We start from the raw sequence: 14,818 nt of genomic DNA on the forward strand, positions 1-14,818 counted from the left end.
GTATATATATATATATATATATATATATATATCTCCACATGATATCATTTGAAGAGGCACAAACAGTGTTTTATATATTTGGATCACTTGAGGATGAGTGGTCGATAGTCACATTTCCTGAGAGAAATACTCTTACAGATTGAGGGATTCACACAGAAATATTTTGGTGAAAAGTTTTTTTGTTGTTCAATAAGTGATGGACATATTAGTACAAAATGGAGTTCGTCACATAAGCTTGATTACAAAGATTACAAAGTCGGTTTGCAGGCATGGGGAATTTATATTTGCTATTCATTTTGCATGAATATCCGTCAGATATTCTTTGTTCGCAACATATATATTCACCTCTTGAAATATCGAAAACAGCCCTCTTATACAACCGGTACTAAAGATCTAAAACAATTTGGTCTGTGAAATACCAACGCGGCATATATATTTGCGCGCCTTTACAGAACAGTTATAATATAATTCAACTGAATGAGTTTACTGAATAGCAATTTGGAACAGTCTTAATGAGGTCTCAAGATCCATTCACAACATTGAAGATGTACCAATTCACTTGGTTTGGTTTGAACAGTGATACCTCGTTGTTCTTAACTGTTTCTTTCAGCGACGATTATGACTGAAGAGAAACTTTGTTAGTTCGGAAGGTGAGGGATCTGAAAACAAATAACATTTACATCGTATATTACTGTCGAAATGTACACAAAGAAAGGGATAACTTGAACGATATGTCTCTTTAAGGGATGCAATGAATACAACGAGTTCAGGTTTTTCAGACTGCAGTGCTTCAACGCAGAGCCACGTGACTGCATACGTTTGCTTTGTATGTTACTTCCTTGATGAATCTTTATAGCACAGCGCGTCTCTGCGTGTGAGTGCACAATCGTCCAGAATGGCTTCAGCTGTGTCGTTGTTGATCTTCGTCCTTGCTTTGTGGGTCCAGCCTTCGATCCAATGGAGTGGGTAAGAAATATTTCATCATTGTTGCTTTGATTTCGTTTTTTTTCTGAGGAATTTTAGTTACTATAAACTTAACAAATATGTTTATACTTGTAGTTTCGTAGATAACGTATACACAACAATATGTGACTGGCACCTATAAAATCATTTAATTTGGGTATCTTCCTCATACTGAGGATAGATGAGTTGATGATTAGGCATGTACGTCCTCATTTTAATATGAAGTGTAGTGACATAACCACCCAAAGCACTTCTAGGTGCCCTTCTTAATCTTGTGTTATCAAAATGATTTGGGAAGAAAATGTTAATGCATGGCACAAAAAAGCGTCCACTATGTGCTCCGTCGCATGGCACAGTTTCACAAAGCTGCCGTAAGCCTCAATTTTGGAGATTTCTAAGTACTTTACTGTGAGAAAATACGGAAGCGCTGTCGGGGCATGAATTGGAGAATTTTATTTTTATATATCGTGCACACGAGATACTAAATTGTGCGCACTGTGTAATATAGTGTGCGCACGCTGTAATATAGTGTGAGAACGATAAGTTGACCAAACTATATATAGGCATCAGACGAGTATATGGGATGACAACTTCTTGTTAATTGTATAACACAATCACCTGAATCAATAACTGAATCACATGAAGAATGGGTAAGAAGTAGCCCTAGAAACGTGATTCAGCTGAAGAAGGGGTAAGAAGTAGCCCAGAAACGTGTTATACAATAAACAAGAAGTTGTCATCCATATACTCGTCTTATATATTCACCGACTTCTAAATGCCTCTCAAGAATCATAGGTATAGTTAATCATATTGTTGGGTGATTTCGGGTTTCTGAGATGATTTAGTTATTAAAATTATAAAGCTATGTTCGTTCCATTCCTTTTTAAAGATAATGTATTAGCAGCATTATGTGACTGACAACTAAATCATAGCAATTTTGGTATCTGACTCCTGATGAGAAGATAGTTGTGTTGTTATTGGTGGAGGTTTAAACATATGCGTCTTCATGTGACAATATATTCGTGGGTGTTGTTTTAGACGTCCTGCTTCACCTTTACAACACATTCAAATTTTACCTTACCAGTTTTCCAGGGTAGCAAGCTTAGGAAGTTTATAACTGTCTAGATGCACCCACGGTTAACATTGCCTTATAGATCTGCGTAATTGAGCTGGTGTTTGATTTGGGCAGTGAATACCGTTTTTTCTGAGCGTTGCAATATGGGAAATGCCTTCTTGATATCTCACGTCTTACTACATCATTTGCTTGGGCAGAAATGAACTATGATCAAGATGTATTACCACTTTGCTTAAAGTACTTAAAGTCCGTATGAAATGTATGCAAATTTGCACATGTGTATATTTTGGCCGTATAAACAAGCCTAAAAAAGTGAAACTTTAAAGTCACATTGGCAGTAATTCAGCCATATCATGACTATAAGAGTTCCAGATTAAAAGTAAACTGAGACAGTCTAAATATCTGTCAATAACTAGACTATCACATTTGAACTTTTAAAACTAGCAGGTGGTCATTAAAAGATATCACTATAGAGAACAATATGAAAATGGGCTATTGATCGCCAGTAACTGAAGGTTAAAACTATACTAGGGACAGTGGGGACTAACAGTGCTTTTGCTACAAGCTGGATTTACAAAACTGTTCAGTCACTGGCGACGATAACGATTATGCTTTGTTTGTAAAAGAAGTAGAGGACTGACGTCTTTCAATCCAATCTGTGTTTGGCAAGGGTTTATGATAAATCATTTCCTGCTGGAGTGTCAAAGTAAAGCTGCATACATATTACACCCAAGTACTCTTACACTGAGTATTTACATTCAATACAAAGCAATTACACGACCAAAAATACTTTTCGGGATCTCAAAGAAACTCTGATTTATCGACAGTGCTAGCGCTGCTTTATTTAAAACAATCTACGACACAAATGAGCATGCATGGACCAGGACTGTCGCAGTGTTTAAAAGTATTGTTGGTGTTACTGTCCCAGCATTGAATCTTGACGATTGTTAATGACATACACTGACTCATAGCCTTATCTAAACAAGTAGCTCCCTCAAACTGTTTATAGGCTATATATGCAACAGTACTCCCTTGTCTGCAGTGAGACTTTGAGTAGACTTGAGGGGACGATATTATTGGTCCATTAAATACTGTGTGAACGTCAAGGAGGGCAACACAAGATATGAGATTTAAATGTGGACTTGAGTCTTTGTCATTTGCTGATAGAAATCACCTTTCTTATGTACTGCCTTGCTGAAATATGCTAGGCGTCATTAATGAAAGGTCAAATGATATATAACACGTCAACATGGGTTGAGGTCTGGCGAGCATGTTAGCCACTCCATCCGCTCTACATCCTGCTGCTTAAGGAATTCCGTGTCAATCTTGGCCCATGAGGCCTAGCGTTGTCGCCTTGCAGGACGGCGGGTCGACCATAAAAGCCATTCATAGCTTGCAGGAATGGTACTGCGATAGGAGCCAGAATCTGTCAATTGCGACGAAAAATCCTCTGCCGACCATAGGGTCGGGTCCCCAAAACTTTCAAAGTAAAATGTTCACGTACCAAGTTTTTAAACGTAGTATTTTTGTTATTTTAAATTTCGGCTAAATTATCCTACAATCAACAGCGGCTGAAGGATGATGTAAATCCAGCTAGGCTCCATGCAGGTAGTAATGTAATGTAATGTAAGTCCCCATGGTTCCTAGAATGGTGATCTACTTTCAGATGTTGGCGATCTATAGCCCGTGTTATATATTGTATTGTCTTCTTTAATTACACTGTTTTAATTTTACATGCTAGTTTTATGTTCATATCTGTGATACTGTCCATCGTCGACAGGTTTAACTCTTCACAATGTTTTCATTTTTGTATTATATCAATTGTTTATATATAAACTCACTCATCACCCATAGGGACGGATATAGGGTACTGGGGACACATACTGTGAAAAATCCATCGTGTGAGTCATTTCTAACACTTAAGGGCTCATTTACATATGCATGTGTCTTTCTTCAGTCGACCTGTTTTACATACTTTCCTGACAATGAGTAAACATCACGTGTCATGGAGTCTGGGACAGTTGATCAATGTCAACACAGCCAATCCGATATCAACCCAGGTTAACGGGCCTACTAGCTAAGATATTAATAAATAGGAGAAAAGAGGCTGAGAAATGACTGCATGACAGCAACTTGGATCATATTTCAGTAGCTGGTTCCATTACTTGAAGTATCCTCAGGATTGGTCAATTGGTATTATTATACCGATCCACTGAAAGAGTCAATATTAGCAATATCAAGAGATTAGTACATTGGACAAAAATACCAAATGAGGCACAAGATGGTTTCAGAAATGGCTAATACAAGATTGAACATAATCCGCAAGGAAATAATTTTCGACGTACTGGAGAACCTCCAGTTTGTCACCATGAAAATTTGCTTCATAAAAAAAATACTTTGACACCAAAATGGCATCATTCCAATGTCTCTATTGGCACATCACGGTAAATTGATCTGTGCAAAAAGACCCTTTGACTTTGACTGAATGAAGGAATGACGCATACATTAATAGACATGAACTAACAGTTCATCAACAGCAACAACAGTAAAGACACAAAGTTTACCCTTTGAACGTTGACGTCATTCCCCTTCTCAAACAATCTTGGGGATGTAATTTTGATGTAACAAATAGGAGAGATTTGTTGCTTTAAACTAATGGTGGAAAGAAGTGCAGCTGGTAACAGATAAAATGAACAAACCACACAGCTGTCAAACATGTATCTGTTTCCATTGATGTTTGCTTTGTAATTGTTATGTTGGGGTTTAGACTATTGTTTACATAATCATATAGAGTTGAATTGTGAAGTTATTATATCAAGTTATTTTGAACATGGTCAACGTCAACGAAAATTAAGATCAGTAATCTAAGATGTTGCAATTCGTGTGTCTGTTTGTTGTTTAACGCCACACTCAGCCAATAATTCAGCTCTAGGGCGGCGGTCTGTAGTGAGTGAGTGAGTGAGTAAATATTTAACGTCACATCGGCAATATTTCAGCCATATCGTTACGAGAACATCTGATATTGAAATGAAATATATGTATATTAAACAAAAACCTGCCGACGAAGGACAGTAAAACAACTAGAATATCACAGATATGTATGTAAAACTAGTAATTAAATCTAAAACGTTTTAACTATAGGGGAAAACAATACAGTATAAAAATGAGCTATAAATCGCCAATAACTGAAGGTAGATCACCATACCAGGGACCGTGGGGAGGCGGTCTGTAAATAATCGAGTCTGGACTAGACAATCCAGTGATCAACATCATGAGCACGATCTAAGCAGTTGGGATACGATGGCATGTGTCATCAAAGTGAAGAAACCTGACAGTCTAACTCGCCTCTAAGGACAAGCATGGGCCACAACCCTGGAATCAATATCATTCCCGTGAATACATTCCCATAATTATACTGTTGGTTATAACAGGTTTGGTGATTGCTCTTACGACAAGCATCGGATGCTGAAGACCGATTCTAACCCGGATCTTCATGGGTAGTGTTCAGTGTACATCGTAAAATTCATTGAATTTCCAGATGTCTATGATAGGGTCTTCGAATCCCCAACTCGCTATGATTATGTTGTGTCTGTGCCATATCTATATCACAATGCTGAAAGTTATATAACATGCAACTGGCCTTATATAACAGTTAGTATAGACTCATTTTTGTCAACACAGTTTCATATTGAATTGAATCCATGTAATGGCGACCACTGCCGTCAAAGCATGTATGGTTTGATAGTCAGGTGAAAAATATGATACTACGAGCAGATTGTCATCTTTATCCCATGCATAGGCTTGAGAACTGAACACTAACTTCTTTGTTCGACAATGTCCTATTCAACTTCCCTGTCGAGAGTTATAAAGTCAGTCTGGATGCATGGATATTCATTCTAGAAGCCTGTGAGCTGAGGTGGATTTTGCCCTTTCATTACAATCACATTTTTCCATGAAGCTGACACCAAAGATTTAATTGTATGTAAAGGAATACTTTACAGAAAAGAGTTGTACGTCTTTCTTGAGCATAATGCTGTGTTTGAAATGCATCGAATTTTCCACATGAGTTGTCTCTTTACTGGTAACAACTCAGCGGCGTAGAGGGTGTTTCTGTAAATCCAGGAGGAAACGGGTGACAATACACTGGGATTCACAAATTAGGGGTTCGAAATCCGAGCTGCGCTGAATATGACTGCTGGTTCACTAGTGGTATAGCGGCCATCTTTCTCACGGCCATCTGTATTCACCCAAACACTGCGTCACGGGTCTTTTAATCCACAGAAAGGTCATGCAATAGGACGAGTCTGGTCATTTTAAAAAACGTGACAGTCCTGACACAAACTGATCTTTGACCTGCATCTCTAAAGCCAATAATGCTAATCTCCTCAGCTGGTACCCATAGTCAGTCGTTGTTTCATCTTTCCCCTGTCTATTTCTAAACTCAAACATATACGCAACTGAACATTCTCAAGGATTGAACCTCTGTGTTCACATTGATTTGATAACCCGATAATCTGACAACTGACCATAGGTAAGATTACAGCTTCTGTGCTGTGTCCCTGAGACTCATTGTCAACTGCTGAGCACTCTCAGAATATGTCCAACCGTTTCACGAAGCTCTCTGTTCAAAATGTACGATCTGGTCATGCCAATCACTAGACTTGCCATCAAAATGTATCAGCTGCTTTTCCCTCCTAGAAACCCTTCTATCGACTACCCCAACGATATCACTCTCAGACGTATACAGCTGCGACCGCCGCTTTCTAGAATTCGGCAAAGGCAAAGCCAAGTATCTCCTTCCCTCAGATGAATTCATGTCCTGAGGAAACCTAACCTTACTGAATCTTCCACTGGCAACATGAGGAGTATATGAACGAGTCCGGGATTTAATACCATCCATGCCTGACGATCTTGAGAGCGAACTGCGTTCATGCTGGCCCTGACTTGAAAACCCTGCATTCAACAACTACTGAATCTGATAGCCCACATAACTAGGATCAAATGGCTTTGTAATATCTTGTCTTGGAACAGTAGTAGTTTTTACCTCTTCCACGTGTTGGTCAAGACGTACCAGTTAGTAATTTGAACATGTCCAATAGTTGTTGTAATTGATTTAATGTTTAAGATTGTGTCGGTTTTTAAAGAAAACACACTTTGCCCAAGGGCTAGATTTGTTTTCTCTAATGTATATTGTATGTTTCAGACACTACTGTCCTTATAACGCGGTTAACTATGAAACACGGAGAGGACAATGTATAGCACGTTGTTGGTGGTGGAGGTGAGTTTATCTGATTTGTTTCTGATTGTGCAAATGCACCGAAATTAAGACTTTGGTCTGTCTTTATAATTCCTGTGACCCTTGTACATATGACCATTAACAGTTCAGTTATTAGTGTTTCTGATTTAAATTGTCCATCGGAAATTAGTTTTTACGCTAACCTGATAATGTTATCGGATTGGTTTATAGCATTGAATAACTGTATCTGTTATGATACGTTTTGGTGTTGCATCCGTCCATGCATCCAGTAGAGAATTTTAAGAAATTTATGAAAAAGTCTAGTCATGTTGGCTGACCTCAAACATTCATTGACTCGAAAACGTCAGTAGAAAACACTCCCGATGGTAGTTCTACAATCTCGTAATTAAATTATTGACAAGATGAAAACTATTTCTGTTTCAGGTGTTGTGCCTATGGATCTGTAACCGTACCCGTCTATACCCGGCGTTATAAGTGCTGTGCCGGATGGATCGACTACCGTGGAAACCAAAACTGCAACAGACGTGATTACTGTTACAAAATCTATCACTTTTTACTTTTGTGTTGAAGCCAAAGATAAATTCATATGATGGATGTCCACTGCTCTGTTGTCGTTTCCGTCCCTAGTATGGTGATCTACCTTCAGTTGGTGGCAATCTATTGCCTGTTTTACATTGTCTTGTCATTTCTAGTTAACATGTTTTAGATTTCATCAATAGTTTTAAATGGATATCTGTGATACACTAGTTGGTTTTACTGTTCTTCGTCAACAGGTGTTATTTTCTAATTTTATTGATATATGATATAATCATTAATTGTTCTAGTCACGATATGGCTGAAATATTGCGATGTGAAAATAAATATTAACTCACTCACTTACTGTTGTCATTTCAGAACAATTGTAGACAAACATGAGATGGATTGTTATGGTATTTTGTAAAGAATAATTGAATATAAAGAAAATATTTTAATTTCTTCTTTGTTTCTTTAAAAAAAATGCATTCTGCTGGTGGTCCGATATGTATTTGTGTGTACTCTGTGTTCTTTCAGCAATCTGTTACCCCCTGTGTGCTAATGGTGCAACATGCTCGTCCCCAGGAAGGTGTACATGCGGGACCGGATATACGGGAGCGTCATGCACAGAACGTAAGTACATATTTCGTAGTGTTGTTAGCACAAACACAACATTGAAATCGAGATGCACGTGCATCATGCATAACCTAGCCATGGTTGCTGTGTTCAGGAAACAAGTGAACGGTTGCCATTCAAGCCGGCAATTTATGCCTGGATGCATGCATGATGCACGTGCATCTCGATTTCAATGTTGTGTTTGTGCGAACTCTTCCCTTTCCACTAACAAAAACATTTCTAACCGCTATCTCAAACAATACTTTATTGAAAAAACAGGCTATACGACCACGATTAATGTTTTCCTCAAACTTGACTTCTGGTGTATATTTAAAAAAATAGGTTCAAATACTCCATTAACACTTAAATGTCATTTCCAATATTACCACGTTTCTTTTGCCTTTCAGTATATATTTAAAACACCCTAAATATAAACAACATATAATCTTTTCTGAATCTCTTTTGTGCCTTCAGGCTATTAAAACAATTGAAATTATTGAATTATACAATGACCATGCAACTTGCCAATACGACATCGTCCTCTGTTGGTTACCCAGCCATGTTGGCATTTCTGGTAACACAATGGCCGATTTTGCTGCTCAGACAGCACTCAACAAATCTGTGACACTACTTGTGATTCCATACTCTGATTACAAAGCTATTATTATATCCCGTTGTCAGGGGTTTTCGACGATGTAAGACAAAAATGTAATTTTTATCAGTAATATCATTTAAAGTTTTTATTTTACTAACCTGGAGTGATAAAGGATATATTCATCTATTTCACACAAAAATATCAAGTGTTTCGTACAAAAATAGCGTTGATGACATCGTATCGGCGAAACTGTGGCCGCTCGTAACATCAGGGAATTTTGTATGGCTTTTCGACGATTAGCCATACTTTTTGCTCCGCACTCCCGGGGAGTGTTGTGATCACGTGGCTTCCTATTTATATATTGCCTGTCACCAGCAGACGACTGATCTTACTGAATTTTCGCTTGCTATATTTTGTTATAAAGGCAACTGATTTTGCATCTGAAGTGGTATTAACGATCTCGGGTAAATACTATTGATGTTTGTTTGCTTTTTATATAACTTTACTTCCCGATTTCCATTGTCAATAAAACTTCTCACGACAGAGACTGGGCACCCGCTCTACCAGTGAAACTGTTTGTGCACTTCGATCGCACACGTACTCACCCGATATAGCGCGAGCAATGAAATCGTCGAAATCACCAGAACGTCGAATTCAGCTCGTGTTGGGATATCATACATCCGTGATCTGATGCAGAAGAAGTGGGACACCCAAGTAGGTATAAATAAAATATATGCAATAAAACCCTATATTGGTTACACCTACTTGGGTTGTCAGTCCAGATTCGAAGATCACATCATGCGACGATGTCATGTCGTATTGGCCATACTAGATATTCTCATGAATGCTAGTTGGGTTGTTGAATGTAGAACAGAGGTGAAACCGCAACATGAATCCCAAGTATCGCGGGAATCTGGTAGCATAAGTGGCTCTTGTCTTGGGACTTACGGTTGCAGACCACAATAGCTGGAGATTGTGATTTAGGCTCACATCACGCTGGAGCTGTCTGGGCTGGAGCGTTCCATCTGGCGCTTGTGGAGTAAAATCCAGCTGATGGCTTGTGAGAGTGTGTCAAAGATGACGGAACTGGATCTGCATCCGAAGGCAAGTCAAGTATAAAAGAAATATGAACCGTTCCATTCAAAGCTAGCTGTGCAGCCTGAGCTTGGGGAATTTGTTTGAAGCCATTGATGTACACTTTACACATCTACGCCCCTTTTCCCGATTCCATAAACCTGGAAATAGCTTGGACCAGGCGTCCTTGTCCGTGAACTCGATGATGCTTGGTGTGGTTGTAGACTGAATGCGGGACAGATAGATCGAGAATCAGGCGTTCCTTGTTATTGTACATGTATTTACCTGTAGCCAGTCCTAGAGGGCTGACATGATAAGTATGAAAAGTGGACAATGGGTCCGATGACATACCCCTGCTCGACTTCTCTCTTGGCAAGTACCGCTCCAACATGAGGCTGAGTTCGAGCACTAAGATTGTTCTTACAATCGTGAGAGGTAGAAGGCCATGGTTGTTTTTTAGGATGAAAACACGAACGGATGGACGACATGGATATACGATACGGAAGGTTGTAACAGAAGGTCTTCTAATGATGCCACATTGGAAGGTGATGGAGTAAGAATAGCTGGAAGGACTGTCTGTAAATTGACGGGTCATTCAGCTTTCTTATATCTACACTGACGTAGACCGTGTCTGGTGTTTCTGCACTGAAGGCACAAGTGGTAATAAATGCAGTTGACAGATCTACATCCTCTTTGTTGATTTTTTTACTTATTTCAGCATTGTCAAATCGCAACCTATCCCTTCCTTTGACATCTATAGCTTTTGTTCTGTTTTGTCCAAGTTCTAGGGGGTAACTCTAGCTTTTGAACCTGCTTCGACAGGTTGAGGGCACATCTCAGTTGCATGAGTGGCACTAAGTCACTTGTCACACGACCTCGCTCTATTTCCGGATGTGACGAGGGTCCAAAAGTTAACATCTCTGATTCCCCAGTTAATAGGCACGCCCTGTTCTGCTCACCCTACAGCCACTCTGCCCACAAAGAGTTTGTGGTAATCATAGTGGGCTGACCAACCCTAATATTTTGACAAGGTGATGCACGTCTGTTGGTGAAGGTCCATTTGCCGCACTTTAACGTCATCACCACAGAAAATCCTCTTGTAAATGTCGAACGCCTCCAAGAAGTCATATATTTTGAGAGAACGACTTGTTCGAGTGTCATCTCTGAGGAATATTGCGCTGCCATTGATGTCCACGAAATGGGCTCCCCTAGTTCCTGATTAGGGAGTAACAGAATAGCTAAGTTCACTTATTTTCTTTCTTTGATTTTCTTGATAATATGAGGTCCATGTGTGGGGAAATCTGAGGTACAGTCGTGTCACGGACAATACGTCTCAGGTCGGCGACTTCCCTCCTTTAGTCAACAACGACACTTACCGGTTCGGCAGTAGGAACTCTGAAACTGCTCATGCGCAATGGGTTCCTCTGTATTTTGTATCACGTACTCTTGAGATTTTGCTGCACCCTCGAAGCTGCGTCGTCCGCGGCAAAAGCTGGCTGTTCCGATGCAAGCTGTCTAGATGAATTACGAGCCATCCTGTCGTAGTGGTACTGCCCAGGGGCGTACCCAGGAAAGAAATAGAGTTTAGGCACAACTGGACGTGTACATTCTTTTCATAGAAATACACTTCGATGGGGAAGTTACTGTAATTGAACTTATAAATTTAGTATTCTAACGAAAATTTTATAGCATATTAAAACAATGACAAAATATCTCTTTCACAAAAGTCGTTATTCTATTTGGCCATAAAATATTATGTATCAGCTGATTTCCTATTTATCCAAATAAGGAAATCCTACTTTCCATGTATTTTCTTGGGGCTGTGTGTGGGGTTAACAGAAGTCAGTATCAATTTATATGCATATAGAAAAATCTGTAGACTAGTGCTAGTAAGATCAGCTGAAGCCAATTGTTGCATGGAGAGTTGTGAATACATATTTGATGCTTGAACGATCGATAGGTCCTGGTTACTTGATATATAATATACATAATTTGAACAAATGACAATCTTGCCGTTTCGATGTAAGTGAATGTTTCTCGATCTAATTATGGTGGTGCATGGGACTCTGGGACGGATACTTTATTTTCCTCTTAATTACCGAAATAATTAGGTGTAGACACGCGCCTAAAGTGCCTAATGGCAGGTAGGCTGCTGTTGCCCATCGGACGAAGGACTGTAAGTATCTGATGACGTCACAGTACTAGACGGGACCCTCGATAACCATTGGTGTTGTCTCACTCGCCTTGAAGGTGTGATGACAACGGACTTGAGACGAGAATTTTCTTCAAATAGTTGCAACATTGTGCACCGATTCTACGGAATTTGGGGAATCTGGACCCCCATGTTCTGCAGTCTCTGTCTCAGGTCGGTTCCTTTGAACCGAGGTTCTGCTTGGCTGGTTTGGGGGTCAGCATGGGTGTCCTCTGGGGTCAAAGGTAGCTGAACCCTTTTTTGATTTCTCCTGCTAGAAGAAGTGCGAGCTCTCGTGAACTCAGTTTACATATAGGTACAGTGACGTATTTCCGGTACCGGTAATAACAAAATCATGAAGTAGGCGAAATGGACAACTTCATGGAATGGACAAATTATGGAACATGCAACTAGTTGCTACACAAACTAAAATATAAATTTATATATAAAAATTACAAGAAAAATATGCTCTGCATAAAAATGTTAATTTGTTATTATAAAACTAACAAAAACAAACCTAAACGTTTCTTGAAATGAACATACCAGACATGAAAATACAATTATAACAAAAACCTTGGCTTTTTCCTATTAAATTTTGTTTGTAGAATTTGATTACATGTTATGCTTTTGTCTTCATTAGTAATGACAATGCTGATTAACTGACCATGATAATCTGATAATTGTATCCTTGGTCTGCAGGTACTGGCTGAGCTGAGAGGACAACTCTGAGAACAACTTCCATGATCACCACCTTTCCTCTCACATAATAGGAAGCTATGACAGATTCTGTTTTTAATGTAAACTAGATAATATCAACTGTATTGAAGATGAAATGCATGTTCTCTTTGATTTTAGATTATATAATGATGCTAGAAATATGTTTATTATTCCATTTAAATAATACTGTCAGCAAACAAAACTTAATACACATCCTTAACAGTAAAGATAGAAATATTATCATAAATGTTTTTAATTTTTAAAAATGTTTAGACCAGAGCTGCAATTGACAAAGTATAAACCTGTAACCTTTTATGTGCGCTTGTTTCAACTTAGCAATTTTATTAAATATGGGCCTTTGGCCTTTATACTGAATAAAATGTCTGTTGGTCTGTCTGTTTATCTTTCTCACTGTTATAGGAAGCTGTTGAGAATTATACACTTTTCATACACACTTCTGCTGGTTAAGAGACTAGAAATTCATAATGGGAAGGGAGGGCGGGGGAGAGGCAATCAGTGGGGAGTCTATTTGATTCAATTCCCGACATGAGAAGCTAGAATATTGCTAAAAGCCGCACAAAACCATATTCACTCACTCTGTGTGAAGCAGATTTTAGGTGTTTCCCGCCGTCCATTTTTGATATTGCCGGCATATTGCTAAATGCAATATAAAAGCATACTTCGTACCTCGCTCTTGTGAACAAAACGTTGGTTCATAAACGAAACAGCCCCCCCCCCCTACACACACACACACACACACACACACACACACACACACACACACACACACACACACACACTGTTCATTTCCCTAGGGCTGCCATCTGGCAGTGTAGATCCAAATTTTATAACCACTCAATCGACTCCAGACTCAGCCAGAAATCCCTCAACATCTGCAAATGGTGACTTGGTGATCTACTTTCAGTTGTTGGCAATCGATAGCCTGTTTTTATATTGTATCGTCCTTTATAGTTGTAGTATTTTAGATTTAATTACTAGTTTTAGATATCTGTGATAGTCTAGTTAGTTTTACTGTCTTTTGTCGACAGATATTTTAAATTGATTACCCTGTTTTCATCGCTATATGGCTGTCGTATTGCCGATGCGATATAAAATTTAAACTTACTCACTCACTCATATGTGAAATATTCCTCAAACTGCCTGTGGAAATACTATCATTGTGAAATTCCACTTGAATTTCTTACTGCGGGATTTAGAAAGTAGTCAAATGCAATGATTAGTTGGAGTGTGTTTAGTTTTACGCCGCTTTTAGCAATATTCCAGTAATATCAAGACAGGGGACACCAGAAATTGGCTTAACACATTGTACCCAACCTGGGAATCGAACCCCGTTCTTAGGCGTGACGAGCGAACACACTAACTACTATGCTACCCCATCACCACTTTGAAATCAGAGGTAGTATAATGGAATTATAATTTAACCGAACGGGTAACCGGATGGAACAATTAATGGTGTACCTTTGGCATTACTACGGTAAGGTATTGTAATTAATTAATCCCATGACATTGAAAGCAGTAAGAATAATTCTACAGATTATGATTATGTTGGACCCTGATGGAAAAAACCCGCTATTCACAAAATCGAGAACTTGGTCGGTCAAGACTCGAATATTTATTGACTGAGCCACCTAGCTGGAACATTGCCGATTGTTAATCTTTAACCTAAATTAATTGTGTTAACCAATAGAACAATCAAGCTTACTTCTCACCTAGCTGGAACCTTGCCGATGGTTAAACGTTAAGCTAAATTAATTGTGTTAACCAATAGAACAAACAAGCTTGCTTCTCGTCGAGCTT

The 14,818-nt window shown here is 38.9% G+C and overlaps 1 protein-coding gene across 2 annotated transcripts; it reads left to right on the plus strand.

Annotated features, from left to right (window-relative positions):
* Nucleotides 1–839: 839 nt before the first annotated feature.
* LOC124266312 (epidermal growth factor-like protein 7) lies at nucleotides 840–13,396 on the plus strand. Of its 2 annotated transcripts, none has more exons than XM_046701123.1 (5): nucleotides 840–966; nucleotides 7,242–7,316; nucleotides 7,719–7,819; nucleotides 8,346–8,441; nucleotides 12,983–13,396. In XM_046701123.1, exons 1-5 carry the CDS (start codon nucleotides 896–898, stop codon nucleotides 12,991–12,993), a joined length of 354 nt encoding a protein of 117 aa, XP_046557079.1. In that variant the 5' UTR covers nucleotides 840–895; the 3' UTR covers nucleotides 12,994–13,396. The 2 variants fall into 2 exon arrangements, with proteins under 2 accessions (XP_046557079.1, XP_046557080.1); XM_046701124.1 differs by having other exon boundaries at nucleotides 8,394–8,441.
* The last annotated feature ends 1,422 nt before the right edge of the window (nucleotides 13,397–14,818 follow it).

Source organism: Haliotis rubra, unplaced genomic scaffold (genome assembly GCF_003918875.1).
Source record: "Haliotis rubra isolate DU_JTF1 unplaced genomic scaffold, ASM391887v1 Scf1247, whole genome shotgun sequence".
Lineage (NCBI taxonomy): Eukaryota > Metazoa > Mollusca > Gastropoda > Lepetellida > Haliotidae > Haliotis > Haliotis rubra.

Excerpts from the sequence above, each read along its gene's own strand:
- LOC124266312 (XM_046701123.1), top strand. The coding sequence starts at position 896 with ATGGCTTCAGCTGTGTCGTTGTTGATCTTCGTCCTTGCTTTGTGGGTC. Across the intron at positions 967-7,241 it reads CCTTCGATCCAATGGAGTGG|ACACTACTGTCCTTATAACG; the intron begins GTAAGAAATATT and ends TGTATGTTTCAG. Across the intron at positions 7,820-8,345 it reads AAACCAAAACTGCAACAGAC|CAATCTGTTACCCCCTGTGT; the intron begins GTGATTACTGTT and ends GTGTTCTTTCAG.